General features: G+C 40.8%; 1 protein-coding gene across 2 annotated transcripts; it reads right to left on the bottom strand.

Moving 5' to 3' along the window:
- Positions 1-1,946: 1,946 nt before the first annotated feature.
- Positions 1,947-22,913, bottom strand: LOC123377479. Of its 2 annotated transcripts, XM_045030451.1 has the most exons (7): positions 22,850-22,913; positions 21,592-21,669; positions 17,343-17,475; positions 15,515-15,922; positions 8,080-8,196; positions 7,183-7,229; positions 1,947-3,106 (listed from the first exon to the last, which is right to left on the bottom strand). In XM_045030451.1, exons 3-7 carry the CDS (start codon positions 17,383-17,385, stop codon positions 2,963-2,965), a joined length of 759 nt encoding a protein of 252 aa, XP_044886386.1. In that variant the 5' UTR covers positions 17,386-17,475; positions 21,592-21,669; positions 22,850-22,913; the 3' UTR covers positions 1,947-2,962. The 2 variants fall into 2 exon arrangements, with proteins under 2 accessions (XP_044886386.1, XP_044886384.1); XM_045030449.1 differs by lacking the exon at positions 22,850-22,913 and having other exon boundaries at positions 21,592-22,020.
- Between the last annotated feature and the right edge of the window lie 1,772 nt (positions 22,914-24,685).

The following is a 24,685-nucleotide window of genomic DNA, read 5'->3' as shown; positions in this document are numbered from 1 at the left end:
GTTCTGAGACAGTGGAAGCAATAGGAGCCACTACCCTAAACAAAGGCCACATGTAAGGCCAGTCAGAAATCTGAACTATGTGAGCAGAAGGGTTTCACTATGGGCTGAATGTAAATACAGAGGTGGGGGGTTGATTTGATTGCAGCTGTGTTTGGGGGGGGGCTGTATTTACACTAGTACTTTTGTCAATAAGACTGTCGTCGGTTGGGGTATGAAAAAAACCCACATTCCTGACCAACAGACGCACCTGTTTCACTGACAGAAGTTTCACCAACACAAGCGCCGGTGTGGACAGTCCTATGTCTGCAGGAGAGCATCCCACCGACATAGCACCACTGTTCATTGTGCATGGTTTAATTATGCTGGTGAGAAAACTCTCTCCCATCTACAGAGTGGCTAGATGGGAGACCTTACGGGGCAGAGCTGCAGAGGAACAGCTGTGCCACTGCAAGCTCTCTAGTGTAGATATAGCCAGAGAGAGAGAGAAGAAAAACACAGCAGAAATGGAAACATTCTGAGAAGGAGCAAAAAAGCCCCAGAGAAACCCTGGCAGCATGACTCTGAGAACTAGCTCAAAGAGTTTTTGGGCAGAGTGCTGGCTGAAAGAGGCTTGGAACCATGAGCAAAGAAACCACCCACTATTGTTTTATTCCTGCTGTGTTTAGAGAAATAGGAGTTGGTACATTGATTGTAAATAAAAATAATTGCATCAAATAAACACCTGACTTTATCACCAATTTCTCTTCCTAACCAGAACAACCCACAAGGCCTTGCAAAATTGACGAACCATTTGGGTCAAAAAGGGGTAAAAAATTTACATTATTATATAACGTCATAACTTATGAAGTCTAAATGAAACCTTTCAGCCTTATTAAAACAAGTCATTTTGACCTTATAGAAATGAAGTGTTTTACTAATTTCCTATGAAAACTGCAGCAAAATCAATACAATCCTTGGAAAATGTTTGTTTTGTTGAATCAGCATCTGTTGATAGAAAAAGATCAGATGGAACATTTTTGACTGTTCCTAATTAGTATATACTATATCAGTTCATAGTAACAAGGCTTGAAAAGACACACCACATCATCTACTCCATCCTCCTGCCAGGGTAGGACTCAATCCACAGATATGTACACATGATTAGTGAACATTAATGTCAATGGGCGTTGCAGACGCTCAGTATATCTGAAAAATCAGGCACCAGGTGTCTCAGAAATGGAGGGACAAAAAAAATAATCAATGAACACTTCTGATAATCTGGCTGTGTGAAATAATCCCGTTTACAATGATATACATTGTGGCCACAGGTGAGCACTCTCCTTAAACTTTCCAGAGCCATAAATTTATCTGAAGAGCTGAGCAACGATCAAAATTTCAGCACTGCAGGACATTTCAGTATTTCAAGATTGGGGCTACTTTGGGACAAAAACAATCTTGAAACATTGAAAGTTTGTGCAGAATGAAAAACTGGAAAATTTCAATTTGGAAACATTGAAATTTTCCATTTTGACCTTGTCATTTGAAAGGAAATATTACAAGATTCCCAAATTGAAACATTTCATTTTGCTTTGCTCAGCTGACTGAAAACACTTTGTTTCAGTCAGTTCCCCTATTGCAGCACAATGCTTCATTGGAGTTGTGGTTCAGGCAGTCCAATGCCCCCGACCTCCCCGATGAGCCAGACTTCTTGGCTGGACTACGTCTCCATGATATAACTGCAGCCATGCAATTCCCATGATGCACCACAGCATTCAGTAACTGGGTCAAGACTGTTGCCTCATGGGACAGGTAGTGTGACCAGGGAGCTCAGCCTATAGAAGAGAATGGGCACCGAAACTATGACTCCCATAAACACAATGAGCCACAACAGAGAGAAACAGTTTTATTTCGAACTGACTCTCACCAAAATGTTTTGGGTAATTTCAACCCAAAATATTTCCATGTGGGTTGAACCAAAATGGAGCGTTCTGTTGCCAAAATTTTCATGGATTCCCAAAGTCAGGCCTTTTTGGCTAGAAAATGAACCATGGAGAGGCTGTGACGCCAGGAAAAATAAATAACAAACGTTCAGCACTAGCAATCAGGTTATATTGGTTTAATGTATCAAGGGTATCTTCATAGTGAAAGGGAAAGAAACTTACTTTAAAAAGAATCTAAGCTTCTCTGTTACATTTCCAGGCTCCCAAATTAAGGGAAGCCCATGGACATTAGCTTCCTGCCAAATGAAAAATGTAAACAGTTGCAAAAGGAAGATCCTTCCTTCCCCAGATAAGTAGCAATTCCACACCCCACTCACCCAATTCCTTTCATCTTCACACCGTGTTTTCAAAATTACTTTAGAATAAATAAATAGCAGCTCATTCCAGGATCTTCATGGAGCACACAGACAACAGCAGAGCCTACAACAATGTACTGTAAGTTTCTTATTCTGGATACCACTTGATGGCACCAAATGCTACACAAACGACATATCATATGTACCAGAGAGCTAGTGGAGCAGGGGCACACAGGGTACATGTCAATGGAACACATACTAGTGCTTAAGATGTCCCACATGCTTTGAGGCAGGAACAAGCTTTATGTTGTGTGGGTACACTGCTTGGCACAATGGTATCCTGATCCCTGACTGGGGCCTCCAGGCTCTACCCCAATACAAAGAGACAATAATGATACTCTACACGTTTCAGTGCCTCAAGCTGCACCTAAAACAGATGAGTCCTGAGTTCACAAAGACCCTTATGTTTTAATCCATCATCCATTTATATGTGTAAAATACACTCTTCTGAAGAGTTGGGAAGTCTGGAAAAACCATCTAAACAATACTGACATTTCTGTCTTGTTCCCATTAAATAGGATAATTTGGTTATTTACAGCAGAGCTCTTGAACTGTGTGGCTCCCACAGTAACTACATGTGCTGATCATGCCTAAAACCAGCTCTGCATGTTGAGGTTACAGCTGCTGTTAAGAGAAGTTTATAGAGACATAATCAGTCTGTGACTCTGATCTGCGCTGCCTCTGCCCAGCATCTTCTCCAATCCTTGCATAAATTGTTGATACCGTCATTGGTAACAAACTTTCCATGTGAGAATCCTCATGATTTGGGACCTAGATAAAAACAAACACCCCCCCCCCCGAGTTAAGAAACTTGTTCATGGGGATCAATCTTGATTAAAAAGAGATTTATTTATATATCTATTATATAGATATTTATTTATATTTCTTTATCATATTACACCAAAGAGCAATAATTGGTTCAGCAGCTGTTCCTTCCCCATCGTCCTCCCTTGAGCTTACAGTTGGGCTGGGAACTACTGACTGCAATTGAAAACAATAAAATAAGGGACAAATTAAGTTTACAGAGGCCAAGACTGACATTGTGACATACTGCAAATGTATTGTGATCTGAGGCCCTGGACCAATCAATGTATGCAAAAATAGGCTCAGCCAATCAGGGACATGGCTCAAATCACATGATAGAAATAACATGGTCTTTCTCCTATGTGCTTACCTCATGGACCTATCTGTAAAGACCAGGACCATCTCAGTTTGCACCTTGCACAGCATATCGGTGCAGAACACAAATGTCCAGCAAGAGGTAAACATTTGCAAAACACCTTTTATGGAGAGATCACATTTACTACCATAGTTAGAGCAGAGCAATGCTGATTGTTTAAGGCAGTCTGAGCTCAGGACTGAGGTCAAGCTCATTTGTGAGTCAAGTTGAGTCGTTCACACAGCTTTAGTCATGGGCCTGTTTGTAGGTGAGTCAGTGGAACTGTCTGAACTTTTGTCTGTAGTGGGTGTCACAGGGAGCAAAGGAGTATTAGTGGAAAGGATGAGAGTCAGCCATGCAGAGCTTGGTGGGAGGTAAGGAATGGGGAGAGAGAAGGAGAGGCAGAGAGAGCTGGGGGATGGAGGTGGTGACATATGGGGGGCCCAGTATCCACACTGATCTCAGCTTTATACAAGTTTGTGTTTAGCACGTGTGTGGTGATTTGTGGAGCCTTGGTTTTAAAGTGAGCTAGTTCCACCATCCCTAGCAGCAGACAACTTAGTCTTGCAAAGACAGGTGTCACCAATTTATGTTAGAGAACCCTTGCTATTGCTGCAAGAAAATCATGAAATCACGCTGACCCTCAGCAAGGAGACCAAAGGTTTTAACAGCCTAGGTGAAGTGCGGGAGCAGGGCAAGCTGCAGACCACACTCCCCAGTGGGAACTCAAGGGCTGGATTAAATCATCTGGCAGGTCAGGTGTGGCCCTGGGCAGTAGTTTGCCCACCCCTGCTTTAAACCACCTATTTTCCCAGCCTAGACAGAGCCATTGTGCATAAGGGTTGCAGAATCATATCCCAATAAGTACTGTACAGAAAATAGGCATTACTAGCATAAGCAGAATCAGGATGAGCTCTACCCTGACATCTGGTGGTGAATGATGGCAAGTGTGGAAAAGAACTTAGGGGGCTGATCCTGTTTGCATAGGCACACTCATTCTGCCTAACATGAGTCCACGGCAGCCCAAAATGGTCACTTTGACAGCGGTGGGATCCGCAATTTCTTGGTTATTGGGGGAGGAGAATAAAGTGTTGTTACCCTGATTATGTGAATGAAGGACTATGAGACTGTTTTATGACAGAGGGTCTCACCATTAACTAAGTAGCACTCACTAGACAAGGGACATGGGTTCCAAAACCCAGTGAATTGAGAGAGGTTGAGGACAGGTGTGTACACCTGATAGTGTGGGACCCTTTTGAGGGCCTTAAACACCAATTTCATCTTCTTCCTTTCCACTGTTAAATAACAGAGCTAATTTTGATTCCATTAGGAGTCTAGCTAGAGACTGCTAAGCTGAATTCACTTTGGGCCAATGGTGCACCAGCACTGGGTCTCCTCTGCTACAAGCTAAAATCACTAAAAGAGCTAAAATTATTGAGCTGAGATCACTGAGTGCTGTGTTAACTAGTGGGGGAGCCTGAAGATATATTGCTAAGCAGCTGGTAGAGCAGTTTGCAGGATAGTTGGAGTGGCAAGTGCAATGGAGCTGAGCAGTTTGTGGGGACAGCTGGACTGGTTCATGGGATGGCTGGTGGAGTAGAGCAGCTAATGGGACGGTTGGAGTGCCCCATGGAATAGCGAGTGGAGCAGAGCAGAGCTGTTTGCAGGGACGGCTGGAGGAGCGGAGTGGAGCAGCTGGTGGAGCAGAGCTGTTCGTGGTGAAGGCTGCAGCAGACCTCCATGGAGAGGCGGGGCAGTCGGCTTCGGCCCTTATAAGGTGCCCCTTAACACTTTGTGTCCCCCTCACCCCCAATTCCACCCAGGCTGGGGGGGTAAAACTCTGCAGATGAGCTTTTGAACTCTGGAGCGGCATTGACCAGGGACAGAGACTTTGGGGTTGTTGGACTTTGGGATGATTGGACTTAAGACTCTAAAGGAAAAGGACATTGCCAAACTTATTTGGAGGTGGGTCTTTTGCTCATGGTTTGTGTTATGAATCCTGTTTGTGGTGTTTCCCCAATGTAATGCTGCATTGTTTCCCTCCTTTATTGAAAGGATTTTGCTACACTCAGACTCCGTGCTTGCCAGAGGGGAAGTATTGCATCCTAGAGGTGCCTGGGAGGGTGGTATGTAATTGTCCCAGGTCACTGGGTCGGGGCTCGAGCCGGTTTTGCATCGCGTTATTGAACTGGAACCCCTGGATATTGAACCCAGCCCTTGTTGCTGCCAACTCAGAGGGGCAGAAGGGTTACACTAGTTAGGAGCAGCCTGACTGCGGCCTATCATTTGTCACTGTCTGTCTACCAGATTAATTAAAAAATAGCTCTATCATTTCCAGTACCAATGAGCATGGCGCAGGACTGATATATGCAGTAATGTAAATTATTTGATAGATAGGAGAGAGAGGCAGAAGATAAGTGAAAGAGGCAGAGTACAATTCTCTAATTTGTGCTAATGAGATAATCTGTGGATATGCAAAATTAAAATAGTTCCACTTACATGAAGAGTTGCTAGAGGTTTCTGTGTGTAGCAGGGGAGGGGTAGGACAACAAGAAAAGGGGATGTGAATGATCATAAAGGAGAACATCCAACTAAGCTTCTTCTGTAGTTGTGGAAACAGGCCAAGAATGACTCATAGAGAGGTGCAAATCAAAGGCAACGGCTCCCTTTGCAGTACACCAGGGTCAGAGTCTAGTGAGTGCCTTGCAGGGCATGTTGCAGTTTGCATTTACTAGGGTTAGTGTTTGATTATGCATTTGCTCAGTTCTTGGTGTTTCAATCTCTGTAATGAGATTTGCTTTCATAATGTTATGTCAGAGTCCCAAAATATTGTCAGCAATACCATGGAGAGCTGGCTGCCGGTCACATTCATTGCAAGGAAGAGCCTACAGTCACGTAAAAGCAGCTGGCAACATGGAAGAGTCAGGCTAGTGGACTGCATTGGCACTGATACTGCATTAGAAGAGTGGCAGGGAAAACTGGAGCCGTGAGGAGTTAATGTTCCCCATTTTGTTGTAATTGCAGTGTTTTATATTTGCATTTCATATTTACAGCCGTATGATTATGTATTTGCATATTTAGCTGTTTTTATTTCCCAAAATCTAAACAAAAATGTACAGCTGATCATTTAAGCACATAAAAAGTAGGGAAATCTCATGTTAATGCAACCTATAATTATTATTACTAATCACCTTAATTAGTTTAGAGCTGAGCAAATATTTCATCTGTAATCATTTTTAGAAATTGTCTTTTTCTGTTATGTCCTGTGAATGATGTATATTGTCAGGAATTAATTCTGGGTGTGCAGATTACTTGCAACAAGCTGTTTGCAAACATTCAAAATTCTTGATTGGCTACATGCATCATGTCACTTACAGAACCAGGTTTCTGGTGCAAATGCTTATATCTGTTTGTTCAAAATTTGCTTTCCTTAAACATTCTCCCAAACTTGCTTATGAGCCAAATCCCTTGCTGGTCTAAATCAGCAGTGTTCCATTGAAATCAACTGGCTTTTTAATCGATATAGCTTAATTTGGTCAGTTAATGAATTAATGTAAAGTAACACAAGCGAGTTGTAAAGAGTGTCCACACAGGAACTTACATCCATTTAAAATCGGATTTTTGCTAAACCAATGCAATACATGTGTGGAGACATCAAATATCTGTGTTTTATTATATTTTACAGTACCTCTTCTTGTTGCTTTATGATTCTTGTCCTCTTCTGCTGAACTGCACCTGTGAAAGTTGTTTGAATAGTTAATATTTTACAGGGACTGTAGACATTCTGTGCTTCAGATAAGTGACTTGTAAATTTAATTTACAAATAATTAACCTCACATTCCTGAAAGATCCATTGGAAAGTGGCTAAAGATTATGAGACTGATTCTCTCCTCACTAACACCAGTTTTACACTATGTGTCCACAGCAACTTCAGTGGCATTACTCCTGATTTCCACTGGTATAAGTCAGAGGAGAATCAGGCCTTTAGGCTTAATCATTTGGATTAACTATAGTATTTTAGGTACATATCCCTCTAAAATACTGTGTCTCCCTGTGACATTTCCTTCAGGGGGAGGTCCTAAAGTGTCACTCACAACTTTCTATCCCTCCACCCTCAAAGGTTTCATATTGCCCTAGAGACATCATATATTATTATTTGTTATATAGGACAATATATTGTAGTGCCCTGATATTGAGCTGCAAACACTCCAGCGTTTGCATCTTGAATCACAACAAGGAGACAATGTGTTGCAATAGTGCATTGCACCAGCACAATGTCTTTATATACAGATGCCATGGAGTCAATCTGTGAGTTTTTATCCTGATACTATGTCAGATAACCTTAAATAAATCCATGTCCCTTTAGTTGTTTTGTGACAACTTCCACATGGTTTCTCAATGGATCAGGACATCCTGCACATTTCAGGACACAATGTAATGGGAAAGCTTCACTCTGGCTGGGAGGGCAGCACATGGACTTCCCAGAGGCTAGTCAAGGTCACTTGGATTTGTTGGTTAAAAAGTATTTTTGAAGACTCTGAAGCACCAACAGCAGTGAATGAGGTGTAAGACCAAGACCACTCACCCTTGTGCCATCTGCAGCAGAAGAACAGCAACAGGAGGAGCAGGAGAAAACTTAAGCCTCCAGTGATCAAGAGTCCAAGGAAAAGGACAAGAGGTGAATTCATTTTGTTTCCTGTTCCTGACATATAAAAGGAAACAAGTTGTCTGAGTATTTTATAAAGAAATAACTATAATGACTAACGTATATTTTTCAGAGAAGGTCTTGGTAGGTTTCAGGATTGTGCTGAACTCAGGCAGCAGTGCTAGGATAGCGTAAGTCAGTCGTTCTCAACCTTTCCAGACTACTATAGCCCTTTCAGGAGTCTGATTTCTCTTGCATATCCCCAAGTTTCACCTCATTTAAAAACAACTTGCTTACAAAATCAGATGTACAAATACAAAAGTATCCCAGCACACTATTACTGAGAAATTGTTTCCTCTCTCATATTTATGATATAATTATAGAATAAATCAATTGGAATAGAAATATTGTACTTACATTTCAGTGTATAGAGCAGTATAGAAAACTTATTGTCTGTATGAAATTTTAGTGTGTACTGACTTCGCCAGTGCTTTTTATGTAGCCTGTTGTAAAACTAGGCAAATAGCTATTTGAGTTGATGTATCCCTGGAAAACCTCTGCATACCACCAGGCGCACACGTATCCCTGGTTGAGAACCACTGGCATAAGTGATTATTTCAGATAATGTCTGCACTTGCTACCTGGCTGACTATGCAGCTATGGAGCCATTGCTACCACTACACCTTGAAAGATGCGCACTGAGTGACACAAGGGCTTCCGCAGAGCCCTGCCTCATTCACTGCATGCTTAGGAGACACAGTCAGTGGGATTCAGCTGGGAAAATAATTGATTTCTCAGTTTATGGGTAAGAAAAAGCCACCTACATTAGGACTTCTAGCCCATAGGTAAAGGCACTTACTTGGGATGGCAAGACCAAGGTTCATATCCCCCTTTGGAGCAGGGATATGAACCCAGCGGTTCCTCCACCTGTCGAGTGCCCTAACTACCAGGCTATCGGCTGCTCTGGGGTGAGGCTTTTAAACTCCCCTGCTGAAGCTATTGGACATTGTATGGACTATTCATTGGAGCAGAGACTTGAACTCGTGTCACTCCCCTTCCAGGTAACTGTGAGAGTCATTCTTTCTCTGGCCCAGGGACCATTCAAGTATTTAACACAAAGTGCAACAGCTTCAACAGAAGAGAGTGTCACCCCAGACTAGTCTGTAGCCTGGAAGTCAGGGCTCTCTCCAAGGAGAGCAGAGATCTGCATTCACATCTGTGGTCTAAAGCAAGGATTCAAGCTTGGGTCTCCCACATCTCAAGTGAGTGCCCTAACCACTGGGCTAAAGGCTATAAGGTAAGCAGTAGCAACTCCTCTTCCTCCAGCTGTTTTGTGACTCTAAACCATCTTATTTATTTGTTCTGGTCAAAAAACTATTTTTCCAAAGATGTTCATCCAGCTCTAAGTGGGTGTTTGGAGCAATAAGTGCTTCACAGCACATGCTCGGAGAATCAGACCCTAGAGCTCTGTGCCATTTCCTGAGCACAGAACAAAATATTCATACTCAAAAGTGTCTCACTGGGCAGTCAAGTTCACATGTGTAGCTCATCCTCGGTTTATTCAGATGACTGCCAGAAAGTGCTAAAATCATGCTGATCATTCTATGCATGCACAAAATGCAATTTTGAAAGGATTATAACCCCATAGAATTAAACCCAATGTTCACTGGTATGTTTAAAAGCATTTCTCCTCAATGAGCACTGGCTGCCTGCCAATTTCAGCTTTCTATCCCTAACTCTTTTGGCACCAGAGCTATTAAACATAGGCTGTAAGAAATCTTTCACCATAAAGAAAGTATATTTTTCCATATTCCAAAATTGCTGAACTATTTTTCTCAGTCTTTCCAAAACAAGTAACCTTTGGTCAGACACCACACTTTGGAAATTTCAACTTGATCAGTGAAAATTTGGGAAAGTTTTGAGAACTAAGAATAGAATTTTGACCTTAGCTGGCATAAACACGTCTGCTTAATGAACGGCACGCAGCAATACAATACAGGAAGTGAGGAGGCATTCTTGAGCAGTAGTGTGCCTCAGAGAATATTATTATTACATATTGTCTGGATTCCATATATTTATTTTCCATTGTTGTGTAACAGCCACAGGCTATTTTTGATTTTTGCTTCTATGGGTTTTTTTGGTTTTTACTCGATACAACAACAAAACTGATACCTGTCTACACTACAGAGTTAGGTTGATGCAAGGCAGCTACCTAACTACGGAAGTGTCTACACTCCAATTTCGCTCCTGCTGATGTAACTGCCCCACTACACCGACTTAATAACTCCACCTCCATGCAAGGCATAGCATCAAAGTCAACTTAATCAAGTCAATGCAGTGTCAATGTAGACATTGTGTTACTTACATGGACGGTTACTGGCTCAAAGGAGCTACTCCATAATGCTGCTCACTGACAGTACTATCGATACAAGTGCTCCTGGTGAAGATGCGCACCACCAACACAAGAAGCAAAGTATAGACACGCACAAGTAATGTAATTACTGCAGTGGCTGTATGCTGAAGTACGTTACCTTGACTTAAATTTGTAGAGTGGACATAGCCAGAGAAAGAAAAAACATCCAGCAAGCCTTAGACTTAATTCCCTTTTATCTAAAGATGAGCCTGACACTAAACTATACATATGAATACCCTCAAATGTTGGGTGCTCACTATATAGTGGGCCAAACCAAGAACCCAAATGTAAACAACTTAAAATATTGGGGAAGTTGGGATCCAGATTAAAATGTTGCGGGCTGGACGTACCACCAGTTTTATCAAAAGAAGATGAATTCATCTTTTAAAGTTTAACAGCCTCTTGGAATCATACTGAGCAGAAAAAGATTTATATTCAATACTAATTAATTTGATTCAGTGTTGGCACTGTGCAAAATGTTAGCAATGACATTTGAAACCGCACAAAACTCTGCTATTTTTGGGTTTTGTTACAACCTGAAAACTCAGACTTGGATCCTCTGAAGGTGCACATACTTTTCCAGAAAATGTAGGCTGGCTTATGGCTTTGCTCTGAAATCATGCAAAATTCCATATGGCTCTGATGCGAAACCAAATGAAATGTGATGATTTTGAATTGATGTTTCATCTGAACACAAAATTCAAGGAAAAAAAATCAAGGGACGAGAGGCTGTCTTGGATATGTGCAATTTTCCCTGCAAAATATGAGGAGATCTCCTCACAGCAGAAGGTGCTCAGGGCTGTGGTAGGCACAAGGTAGTCTGGATTGACCATAGTAATTGTCTAGAACTGTTCTTTCAGCCAAAATTTGCCAGGTGCTATTGCTTTAGAGAAGAAAGGTCCCTGTTTCCTTCCCAATCACGGTCTAGGATCACATATTCCTTAAACCACAGTTGGTCAAATTCCATACGGATCTTCCATCACTGGTGATCAAGCCTCCTGTTCTCACATTTCATTGGTCACTGTTTATCAGTAAACCATGACACTCTGTGTAGGTAACAGAGAGGAAAGGGACATTTAGGGCTAATGTGTCAATGGATGTGGATAGAAAATAGTTTAGTGTTTGACCAGACCATTGACAGACTGGGCTCATAGGGTATGTCTACACAGCAAGAGAAGGTGTGACTGTAGCACAGGTAGGCGTACCCATGCTAGCTTTAATCTAGTAGCATGTGTAACAATAATGGCGAGGACGTGGTGGCACAAACCCACCCAAGAACCTAGGTACACACTAAAGTTGCTAGCCTGTGCCACCACATAATCACTGTTGTTATCCCTGCTGACTAGATTAAAGCCATCACAGGTATACCTGCCCATGCTACAATCACAACTTCACTTGCAGTGTAGACAGATCCACAGACAAACAGCTCTCCAACTGGAAGCAGTGGAAATCTTCCTGATCCATGACTTCTAAGAGTGGGGGTTTGTATGGTTGCTTCTTTCCCCTGATGGGACTGTGGTAAGATTTTGATCTCAGCCTGGAGGCAGTGATACTTGGAACATGATAAGAGTATGATTAGTCCCTTCCTGATGTTCACCTCTATGGTGATAAGACCTTGGGTGCGATTAACTTTGTGAGTAGATTCAGAAGCTACCTTGGTTAATCCTATGTTTAATGTATGAAATTCCATGCTACTTTGTTGGAGGAGAACATTCTAAAACAATAGGAAAAGACCTAGTAGTGTTTCTAGAAACACAGTGGGATGACCACGACCAAAAGGATACTGTAATAGATAGGTATATGCTATATAGGAAGATAGATTTGGTTGTAAAGGCAGGAGCAGTAGCCCTGTACCTAAAAGATTCCAGTTGAATCTAAAGAAATAGCATTTCTGAGTGGATAGAAGCATTCGGTAACACGTGCATGGCTACAAATCCCAAATGATTGGAATATAACAGGAATAATGGATTATACTACTGGCCTAAATAGCAATTGGAAGATCAACAAAGTAGATCAAGGAGGCCACAAAATCTATTGAAACAGTGACAATGGATAACTTCGGCAAACTGGGTATCATCTAGGCAAATGACACATTGAGACACAGTTTGCAGAAGCAATTTCTCAATGCCACAAAACATTACTTCTTGGAGCAACTAGTTCTACAGCACACAAGAGGAGAGGCTACTCTTGCTTGAGTCTCAATTGACACATCGGAGCTAGTTTCAAAAGTAGCGATAGTTGAGCAACTGTGTAATATAATAATACTCAAAATACAACTGAGTTCAACATCCATGTGGGAAGGAAAATATCGAAAACTAGCCCTGTCACACTAAGCTTTAGAAAGGTGGATTTAAAAAAAAAGAAGAAAAAAAAAGGATGCCAACTAGAAAGTTAAAGATAAATGTGAAGAGTTAAAAAATATCTAGAATCAGCCCAGAGGCTAATGAAACAGCATATCAAATAAGAGAGGCATTCATCCCAATAAATAAAACAAGGAAAATGGAAGTCAAGAAAAAATGGGCAAGTGTCAAGGAATCAGTGAATATTCAAGCAGGAATGGTGTACTTCAAAAGTCCAATCCATGCGAAACTAGTTGAAAGGACCAGGAGGTAAAGCTGATAAATTGTAAAGTAGAAATGAGGGGGAATTAAAAAGGAATACGATGAACAATTAGCCAAAGTCATAAAAAGAAACTGCACCAAATTATGTAAGTGTGTTTGGTGTATGAAGACTGAGAGAATCAGATGCTAGCCTAAGGATATTGTAGAAAAGCTCAGACCTGGATTTTCAAAGTATCCTCTGATTTTGGGCATTTCAGTTTTTGGGCTTCCTATTTGTGAGACTTAAACACTATTACCTCCCCAAGTATTCAAAAGTCATGACTCAGGTCAGAAAAAAATAACAAAATTGGCTTAACAATGATGAGATTAAAAAAAAACAGATTTGAAATCTTTATTTCCCTTCTGACTTTTGAGCCTTTAGGATTCATGTCTTCAAGTATTCTCCACAACAATGGGTGCTAGAAATTTCTTTTTTTTTAAGTAAAGCTGAGATTCTCACATGACTCCAGGACCTGAACCTTTCAGATAAGCACCAGATGTCATGATATTTGCAATAAAATCACAAGGGTTGGCAACACTGCTTAAGACCTAATTCTCAGAGGCACCTGAAATTGCAAATTGTGGGTACTCAGTACCCCTGATAATCAGTCCCTAAGAATCCTGAGTTTGGGTACCCAAAATGAAGGTATCCAAAATTAGTCAAAACACTCTTGAAACTTTTGGCCTAAATGACTACTTTCCATCAGTCTTCCGCACAGTGTACGTTGGGGAGATACCTATCCTGGCCCCACTGAAGTCAAGGGGACAGGATTTCACCTATACTTTTTTCAGGTTGTAGCATTCATCCAAGAGTTCTAAAAGATCTTAAGAATGAAGGGGCTGAGCTGCTAAGAATCATATGATTAAACCAGCTACTTGTATCATTAAATGAGCTATTGAGTTATGGAAAGCTAAATATTTATTAATGTACTTATTAATAAATGCTAAATATTATTACTACTACAGAGGTACCTATTTTAAAAGATACAATACAGATGATCCTGTAAATTACAGTTAAACGAGCCTTACTTCAGTTTCAGGTAAACTGATGGAACTAATAACTATAGAATGTTATAAGACACTTAGATGAATGTCATTGAGTGAGCTTGTCCTATAAAAGGGTTTCAAGGTCCAACTTTAGCCCTGTTCCATTTCTGGTTTTCAACTCCTGGTCCCTTGGTCCCTGTTCCTGATCCCAAGACGGAGGCATTCTGGGACTTCCAATCCAAAGGGACCATGAGAATAGTAGACTGCAGAGCAATGTATGCTGGGTAAAGGGGCAGGAATATAAAAGAACTTCTTTTTCTCCAATAAGAGAGAGACCAGAGAAGAGTCAGGCTCTGTTGTGATTGTCTCAACCTGAAGGAAATAAGACCTGTTATTGGTTTCTCCAAGCAAAAGGCCCAATTAGGGTTTAGGGAAAAACTTGGTGGGGAGGGGACTAGAGGGACTTGGTAAAGCAACATGAGAAAGTTTTGTTTTGGGCTAGAAAACTAGAGACTGGGGGAAACCAGAAGAGATCAATAGCTGTTTATGAATCTCCATCACAGGGTTCTGGAAGTAACTCAGTTTTGTTTGTTTGGACTCTTGCTTTTATCCCAGTTGGGAAGGATCTTTGGGGTTTGGCCAAAGGACTACACTACCCTAATGAGTAAGGGGGAACTGAGGCAACAGCTGCTCTATGATGAAATTACCTTTGATACAATTAACATGATCTGATAGAGACCAACCAGTTTGGAACATCTGGGTAGGAACATTTGCCTCTAGACTCTGCTAGAATTCTCTCAGGGTATCTGTAAAATAATATTTGGTATTATTTACTTGTACTTTCCAAAATCCTTTTTAAAGTCCTTCACAAGGCTATTATGGCAATTAAATAGTGAAGGGGTGAGAGGTAAAGTTCTGCCATATATTGGAAACTGGTTAAAAAATAAAGCAAACAAAGTGAAAGCACAACTCTTCAATATGTAGTATAGATGGGTTAATATTATTAATGGAAGTGTCCAATATATACTAGGCATGCTTCAAACATTCAAGACAGATGGCATCTGCTTTGGTAGTGCCTGAAGGATCCACACCAGGACCGATGTTTATGTATTAATGATCTGGAGAAGGCAGTCAACTGTGAAGTGAGTGGCCAAATTAGCAGACGATACAACATATTTACTTTAGTCATGATTAGAGAAGACTGAAGAACTGCAGAAAGATTTAGCTAAATCATATGATTGGGTAATGGTATAGTAGATGCAGTTTAATGTACATAAGCACAAAATTATGCACATTGTAGGGATCTGCTTTTCATTGTTACCAATGGAGGGACAGACTTCCTCAGTGCTGTGTGTAGTACAAGTTACATACATACCACCCTCCGCATTTCCATGGTTGAAATGAGGTTCAGATACAGTTAATGTGATGTGTCTGGTTTGCTGTGGTACTTTGAAGGTGACACTGTAGACTCCGCTATCGCTGAGCTGCAGGTTCTGAAGGAGCAGAGAAGCATTTTCAGGGAAAAATACAGTCCGGCCTTGGTATGCAGGATTTATAAAATTATGTCCAGAGCTGCAGGTGGGAATCCCCTCTGCACTGACAGAGCAGTTAGTCACTGTGTACGTGGTGAGTGGATTAGGGTAGTTACTGAAATTCCACTGAATGGACAGAGGAGAGGAAAATGGCCCCTGGAGTCTATAGGAGATGGACAGGAGGACAGAATGACCGACAGTTCCTTTGACTGACTCCTGAGGAATGTCAATGAGAAGAGCATGGGAGAAACCTGCAGAAAACACACAGAGATCAGCAAATCATCTGCACCTGGCACCAGAGAAAACTTACTCCTTAGAATAATTCACACTGTCTGTAGGAAAATAATAACCTAATGCTACTAGTGAAGACAGCTTCCCACAAAATATGCAGTGTTTCAAACTGCACCAAAACTGAGCATACTGAGGTAAACTCTAGTGGCATGTGTCACGTTTTATTATATTCCAATATAATCATGGTTGCATCATCAATATTGTAGTTCCAAGAACAGTGCTTTCTAGGGGTACACTGGGCTGCAAATTTGAACACAATGAAATCCACATGCGAGGAGAAGGCTGTAACCTTCGTTCATGCTGAACAACAAATGTCCAGTAATATGCTCATCCCCGGAGACATCCAGGGCTGCTCCAATTGAAGTTGGTGGAAATTGTCTATATGCATCTGAGGAGATGTATGGGCCCCACAAAAATCTCTCAGAAAAAAGCTGTTTGCAGGGTTTCAATAAATGCACCAACAATGGGCAGGTCATGACAGTAATAGCAAGAAATGTGGCTCCAACATTTTGTGAAATAGGATCTCTTAAAATAAGCCAAAGAGCTCTCAAGAATGTTTAGTTTTTACTCATTTAATAAAAAGAATAAGGGCTTATGGGGTCAGCACCTGCACTATGAGAAAGAGGGAGGGTGAAGTCCAGCTGAATCCTGCCTCTCAGAAGACCCTTGAAGGACTTGGACATATAATATCTTGTACCAAGCTGGCCCCAAAGACCTTGCTTGGTGGAGAGACCCCTTGGTACACCCTGGGGACCCCACATGGGAGATGGAGGAGGTTGCTTAGGATTAGGTTAGTGAGGGATGGGTTACTCCCTTTCAAAGACATCAAAAGGAAGAAAGGAGGGCTTGGGCCAGGAGGTGCCGGGGAGATTGAGAGGGGTCTTCCCCTTGCAAGTTAAAGTTAATCAAACTTCATCCTCTCAGTGAAGGTGCATGTGACAGACCTCTGCCTACTGCCATGAACCCAGTCCAGTGTGCGTGAGCTCCGAACCAACAGAAATCAGTGGGGTTCAAACAGCGTTCGTACTAATCTACAGGGAAATAAGGTAAGGTATGTTGTAATAGTTAACAGCAAATGAACCCATTCCAGAAAAGATGCCTGTACAATAAAACCTTATCATATGCTGCACCTTGCATACTCACTGTGCCCCCAAAGCTTAACTGATTAATGCCATCAAACCATTACAGGTTATTAAATTAAATCAAATACAAACAGAAAACCTTTTTTGGACAGTACCAGCCAGTTCCCTTTTCTTCACATGATGTGAAACTATGTAAGTGCTGATTATAATTTAGAAACAATGCAGAGCCTATTCATTAAGTTCAAGTTAGGACATTTCCAATGAGGCATTTTCAGCTCTCTCCTCTTCCCGTACTTACTGAGGAACAGTAGGATAGAACAGCAGCTCCTGCGTGACTTCATGTCTCTTCAGAATCAGTATATGTGGCTGCAGCAGAGATAGTGCAGGAGGAGAGCCCCTCGTTACTGACCTCATAGTCCAAGTGAACGTCTCTGAAAGCCAGGAAGGAAGTTACTGACGCTCTCAGGGTCTCCTCTACAATAGGCAGAGGGCTTTATTTATAAATGGAAAAGATTCAGCTTATTGCCCCCAACACTTGAAACAGATATGCAAAATTGTAGAAGTTTTAAAATAGAATCTAGCTGACCTCTTCCTAAAGTTAGTACTTACTAAAGTAAGGGCTGAACCTTCATTCTGGGCCAAATTCTGTTCTCAGATACACTGGTGTAAATCCACAGTAACTCCACTGAAATCAGTGGATTTATATTGGGGTAAGAGAGCAGAATATGCCCCTTTGCTCATAATTCCACACCCACTGGGCTCAAGTTCTGTATTGCATAGCTATCTCTGAGAGGAGATCAACCATAACACTTTTCAAACCTTCTCTGAAGAGGCAGTGTTCTCTAACAAAAAGACTCTTTCTTAAGCTGTGGCAGGGCATTTGCATTTAATAGATGCGACAGTAAAACAAAATTTTAAACAGTCTTGAATAAAAATCACTTTCCCTCTCAACCTGGTTACACTTCTTTGATACCCATGATGTCATAATTCTATTTTCAGTTTTCATAGATTCTTGGAGGAAAAACAAAGCAGGTAAGACCAGGCCGTCTAATATACAAAAACAACAGTAAGCATAAATAAATAAATAATTCAGACCTTCTATAAAAAGAAGCACAAAACCCCATAAACACCATTTTCTCTTAGCTCAGATATTTAAAAATTCCTCACACAGCAGCAACTACGATTAAAAATTTCTACCTTGCCTCACAATGCAAATTATTAAAAAATACCAGTAAGTTACATTTGAAGGCTCTGATTTAGGAAAACATCTTTAGTATCAGGAAAGTATTTAAGCACATGATTAACTGTACGCATGTGCCTAGTTTCAAAAGAAGTTAATGGGACTTAAGTACATGATTAAAGCTCCAATCCTGCAAAAGTTTGCTCATGTGATTAACTTTACCCACTGTAAATCATCCCAACACTTCAACAGACTTACTTACAGTGCTCAAAGTTAAGCAGCATGCGAACAAGTTTTTGCAAGACTGGGACATAAGTGCTTTCTGGAATCATGCCCTAAAATAGGTTTTAGCTAGGGTTCCATTATAGAATGTATCACTTCCTAGATTTCAAAATAATTAGAGAAAGTATTTTAAAGAAAAGCATAACTGGATCCTCCAACTACATAACTACAAAAGACTACATACGACCACTAATTAATCAGAAAACTTGGGGGAAAGTGGTGGGGGGGAGGGAGGAAGGAAGCGGAGAGAAAATACCTAACTAAGTCTTTAATTGAAGTATGCTTATACAGATTGGAAAATACTTTCATTTAGCTCTTAATTTTCTGGGCCTGGTACATAATTACAGATCTCTCATGGTTTAGCAGAGACAACTCCATGCTACTTTGAGCACAAGGATTGCCTAACCTAAAATTAATCCATGTTATACTAAACTAATCTAACATGTTGCGGTCCATGTCTCCAGCAGTTACTCAGCTTTACAAGCAGAATTAGCAGCCACCAAAAATTAAATACCCTGATCTCCATGTGTGTAGAAGGATAGAGCACAACAGTATTTAGACCTACATCTCAGGACACATCCTTAACAGTACCTATGTGTCCTTCTACATATCCATTATGAAAAAATCCCTTCAATTTTACTCTTAATTCCACACAAAAAGATTCTGATTATTGTTCAATTTTTTATTCTGATGGAAAATTCCCAACCAGCTCTACTGAAAATAAAAATATTTTCCATTTTAATTTTTCTAACCACCATTTTTTTCTGAGCAAAGCAGACATTTTTGGTGAAAAATTGAATTGTTCCAAAACCATCCAAAAAAATTTTAATAGAAAATTTTCAACTAACCTTATCATGACATTTTTGGTGAGGTGTTAACTTCAATGTCTCTCTGGGCCCAAATAAATATTCAGAAGTCACTATAAGAAACAATCAAACCCCAGGTTTCTAAGAATTTCTATCAGTCCTGCTTCCTATAAATATAGTAAGAATGTTTAAATATGAGAGTACATTTGGGAGAGGATAATGAATATTCTGTCCATCCATCCACTCATCTAACTACCAGTCAAGGCATAGCCTCATGCATATGGAGCTGAAACCCTATTTGTAATTTTCCTTGGCCATTGGTGTCTATAACTGGTAATGTCAGATGACATGAAACTGATAGGAAGGAGAAGGAGAAATTATTTATAAATAGAACTGACCAGGTTCAATTAGAGGAGCAAATTCTCCTATCAGTTAACGAGTGCTGCCCTATAGGCTTCAACAAGCTTGCAAGTTCTAATTGACAGTGGAATTTGGCCCAGTTACTTCAAGACTAAAGCAAAAACTCTTAGTTGCCTATGGTGAATGAAATGGTGCAACATCAACCCATGCACAGAGCCTTCTAATTGTCCCAAGAGGAACCTCCATATCACCAGAAAAGTCATAGGGAACACAACAATTTAAATATAATTCAGTGTACTGAATATTAAAGACAGTAAATATTTCCTGTGGAATTCTGTATATATGAGACAACCCTCTGTAGAGAACGTTTGCCCCCTCACTCAGACACGCAGCCCTTCAAGAGCTCATGCTAACCACAGTGATAACTCTGCTTTAGCTAAAGCGACTCCAGCTTCCTGCTTCACTGGTTTTGAGACCGAGAAAAGATGGGGCTTTCTCTCCTTGTGTTTTCACTGAGCTGTGACCACCAGGTGTTTGAAATAGAGAGAAAGCCCTCTTATCAGCTACCTCAATCTTTGTCACTACCATGACCAGTGGACATAGCTATGTGACAAGCCTGTTCTTTTACACAATGAATTTGTATTGCATCATGCTGGCGACCACAAGAGACCTATTCTATTATTTAACACACAAACCTACACTATTATTGCAGTAACAGATTGACTTCCATGGCATTCCTCCAGAGTACTGAGAGCAGAATATAACCTTAAACCTCCAAATATCCCACCAGGAACAGCGAAGTCAAAGTTTAGCCTTTGTTTAGTATTGGTGGAAGAATGGGGTTTATCCCCCCACTAGTTCACATCTAGCTTGTGTCTGCATTTGAGTTTTTGTCTTACCCATAATTATTCCCAACAGACGCAGACTGACTGGTGGCAATAGCAGAGGTGGGCAGTTTGGAGATGGCACATGCATTTTTTCCAATTATATTATCTAAACCTGCTCAGGGAAGGTAGTAAAAAATGTCTGCATATAGTGAATGCTGTAGAGTCCACTGTTGGTACCACTGATGGGATGCACTCACTGGACATTACAAGTAATGTACTGTAGACAAGGCTCTGATGAAGAGCCGTATGAAGGGAGGATAATGGATATTCTTTCCCTCTGAACATATTACATTTGTAATATTGCAATAAATAGCACTGAGGATAACAAAGGAATTAACTCCAAGCTATCATTGTTAAGAGTTTCAGAACTCATGTTCTGTCACATTTTCCTGTCTCATCCCATGCTGAAGCCAGCTAGTTGGATGTCAGCTAGGGCTGCGTGGAAAATGCACCCAACAATCTGTGAAACTTCATGAAAATAATCACAATTTCATTCTGGGCCATATTGCCTCATACTGCAGATTGCTACTTGGTTGAGCCTTCTTTCCCAGCAAGGGGCGAGGCCAGTGAAATAGGGCTGCTTTCAGTGAGCAAAGGGGACTTCCATTTCTCCCTCAATTCCTCTCATTCTGATCTAATCATTTTGAATAGAGTTAACATCCACCATCCGTCCCTGAAATTTGTACCTTGTGTCTTTAAAACCCACGTATATTTCTGTAGGTAATTACAGTTGTACAAAGCAGTAAATTCAGCTACACAGATACAAGTTCTGGGGCAGCAGCCTGAAGGTGACTAACACGCAGAGAGCAGTTCAAAGCAGCAGCAAATATGTTGTGGTAGTAAAAGATGCAACAAATTCAGCCCACACACAAGTAGCAGCTAGTAGACAGAGCAAATGTGGTAATGGGTCGGCTCTTCAGCATAGAATACAGGTATATGTGCATGTAATGAGGTCAAGTAGAGCATTAACTTTTTTGCTCTTACATTTTTATTCTCTCTTTTTAAAGTACAGAAACATATTTGTTGACTAACCTTAATATTTTCTGAAGCAAACATTCTCTCCAGTCTGAAGTGTCTGCTGAGTGCACTAGGTGCAAAGCTGGTCAAATCCTTAAATAGAAAGACATAAAAACCAAACACACTGATTAGCGAATTGCTTTGCCTAATTCAGTTCAGTGTGATTTGAGAGGTCCTGTTATCCACCACTTGCAAATATTTATTCGACTGCTGGGAATTTCTGACAATGCTTGCAAGTGCCAGGAGTTTCCCAAAATTTAGTCTCCATGATTATTCATCCAAAAACCTGTTACAGAAGTTAATTTTAAAACCTTTCAATCATCAAGTCAGAACTGCAACTGTCATAAACATACAGCTAAGGGTAGCATAAAATCCCTCCTTACCCTGTAAAGAGTTAATCGCTCCTTTACCTGTAAAGAGTTAAGAAGCTCAGATAACCTGGTTGGCACCTGACCAAAAGGACCAATAAGGGGAGAAGATACTTTCAAATCTGTGGGGAAAGGTTTTTGTTTTCGTATTCCTTTGTTCTCTCCAGGTCAATGAGGAGACAGGGCAGGGGAAATACATCTCCCTAAGCCATATGTGAACGAAGCATCTAATATTACAGAAATAGTAAGTAATAGCAAGGAAATACATTAGATTATCTTTTGTTTTAGCTTGTGAATTTTCCCTGTGCTAAGAGGGAGGTTTATCCCTATTTTGTAATTTTAAAGTTTTGCTTAGAGGGGGAATCCTCTGTGTTTGGAATCTTTTTGTTACTCTGTAAAGTTATCTTCCATCCTGATTTTACAGAGGTGATTCTTTTATTTTTTTTAAATAAACTTCTTTTAAGAACCTGATTGTTTTTCAGTGTCTTAAAGACCCAGGGGGTTTGATCTGTGCTCACTTTGTAACCAATTGGTTAGGATATTATTCTCAAGCCTCCCCAGGAAAGGGGGTGTAGGGGTTTGGGGGGATATTTTGTGGGAGGTAGGGCTCCACTTGGCCCTCCCTGAACGTTTGTTTAAATCACTTTGTGGTGGCAGGAATACCAAGGGCAAGGAAGGAATTTGTGCCTTGGGGAAGTTTTAACCTAAGCTGGTAGAAATAAGTTTAGGGGGTCTTTCATGCAGGTCCCCACATCTGTACTTTAGAGTGGGGACAGCAACAATACCATGCAACTTAGGCAACCACTCATACCACACCCATGCTGAATGCCAGATATACTAATTGAACAATTTGCAAGTAATCAATAGGATGAAAATTTCACAGAAACTATTTGGTGAATACTTACAAATAATGAATATGGAGAAATCAGGAACAGTTCACAAATGATTCGCTAACCAAAATGGAGATCATATTCTTAACTAATGTTCTTTGTAGCAAATAGATCAACCAGCTCTGCTCAGCACACTGGGATTTAATAGTTTAAGGTCTCTTGAAATGACCAGTACCCTTGCAGCATATTCAGCTATAATTATTAGACAGCTGAGGGTGGATAGCCATGGCAACTGAGCTAAATAGGAAGAAATAAAGCACTTTTGCTGCTTTTTTTTGGAGGGGGGGAAACTATTTTAGAAAGTAAATATAGTTCTCTCTGTTACCACACTGTTAGAAGCTTAGTTACTGTTTGAGAATTTAATGTAGATGTTCAGTGATTGTGACAGAAGTGTATTAGACTCATAGACTTTAAGATCAGAAGGGACCGTTATGATCACCTAGTCTGACCTCCTGTACAATGCAGGCCACACAATCTCACCCATCCATTTCTATAACAAACCCCTAACCTATGTCTAAGTTATTGAAGTCCTCAAATTGTGGTTTGAAGACCTCAAGCTGCAGAGAATCCTCCAGCAAGTGACCCGTGCCCCATGCTGCAGAGGAAGGTGAAAAACCTCCAGGGCCTCTGCCAATCTGCCCTGGAGGAAAATTCCTTCCCAACCCCAAATATGGCAATCAGTTAAACCCTGAGCATGTAGGCAAGACTCACCAGCCAGCACCCAGGAAAGAATTCTCTGTAGTAACTCAGATCCCACCCCATCTAACATCCCATCACAGACCACTGGGCATACTTACCTGCTGATAATCAAAGATCAATTGCCAAATTAATTGCCAAAATTAGGCTATCCATCATACCATCCCCTCCATAAACTTATCAAGCTTAGTCTTAAAGCCAGATATGTCTTTTGCCCCCACTACTCTTCTTGGAAGGCTGTTCCAGAACTTCACTCCTCTAATAGTTAGAAACCTTCCTCTAATTTCAAGTCTAAACTTCCTAGTGTCCAGTTTATATCCACTTGTTCTTGTGTCCACATTGGTACTAAGCTTAAATAATTCCTCTCCCTCCCTAATATTAATCCCTCTGATATATTTATAAAGAGCAATCATATCCCCCCTCAACCTTCTTCTGGTTAGGCTAAATAAGCCAAGCTCTTTGAGTCTCCTTTCATAAGACAGGTTTTCCATTCCTCGGATCATCCTAGTAGCCCTTCTCTGTACCTGTTCCAGTTTGAATTCATCCTTCTTAAACATGGGAGACCAGAACTGCACACAGTATTCCAGATGAGGTCTCACCAGTGCCTTGTATAACGGTACTAAGACCTCCTTATCTTTGCTGGAAATATCTCGCTTGATGCATCCTAAAACTGCATTAGCTTTTTTAACGGCCATATCATATTGGCGGCTCAAAGTCATCCTGTGATCAACCAATACTCCGAGGTCTTTCTCCTCCTCTGTTACTTCCAACTGATGTATCCCCAATTTATAACTAAAATTTTTGTTATTAATCCCTAAATGCATGACCTTGCACTTTTCACTATTAAATTTCATCCTATTACTATTACTCCAGTTTACAAGGTCATCCAGATTTTCCTGAATGATATCCAAGTCCTTCTCTGTGTTGCAATACCTCCCAGCTTTGTGTCATCCGCAAACTTTATTAGCACATTCCCACTTTTTGTGCCAAGGTCAGTAATAAAAAGGTTAAATAAGATTGGCCCCAAAACTGATCCCTGAGGAACTCTTTCCAGCCTGACAGTTCACCTTTCAGTACGACCCGTTGTAGTCTCCCCTTTAAGCAGTTCCTTATCCACCTTTCAATTTTCATATTGATCCCCATCTTTTCCAATTT

Source organism: Mauremys mutica, chromosome 9 (genome assembly GCF_020497125.1).
Source record: "Mauremys mutica isolate MM-2020 ecotype Southern chromosome 9, ASM2049712v1, whole genome shotgun sequence".
Taxonomy (NCBI): Eukaryota; Metazoa; Chordata; order Testudines; family Geoemydidae; genus Mauremys; species Mauremys mutica.
Note: the sequence above shows the minus strand (reverse complement) of the source record. Positions and strands in the feature narration are given on the sequence as shown.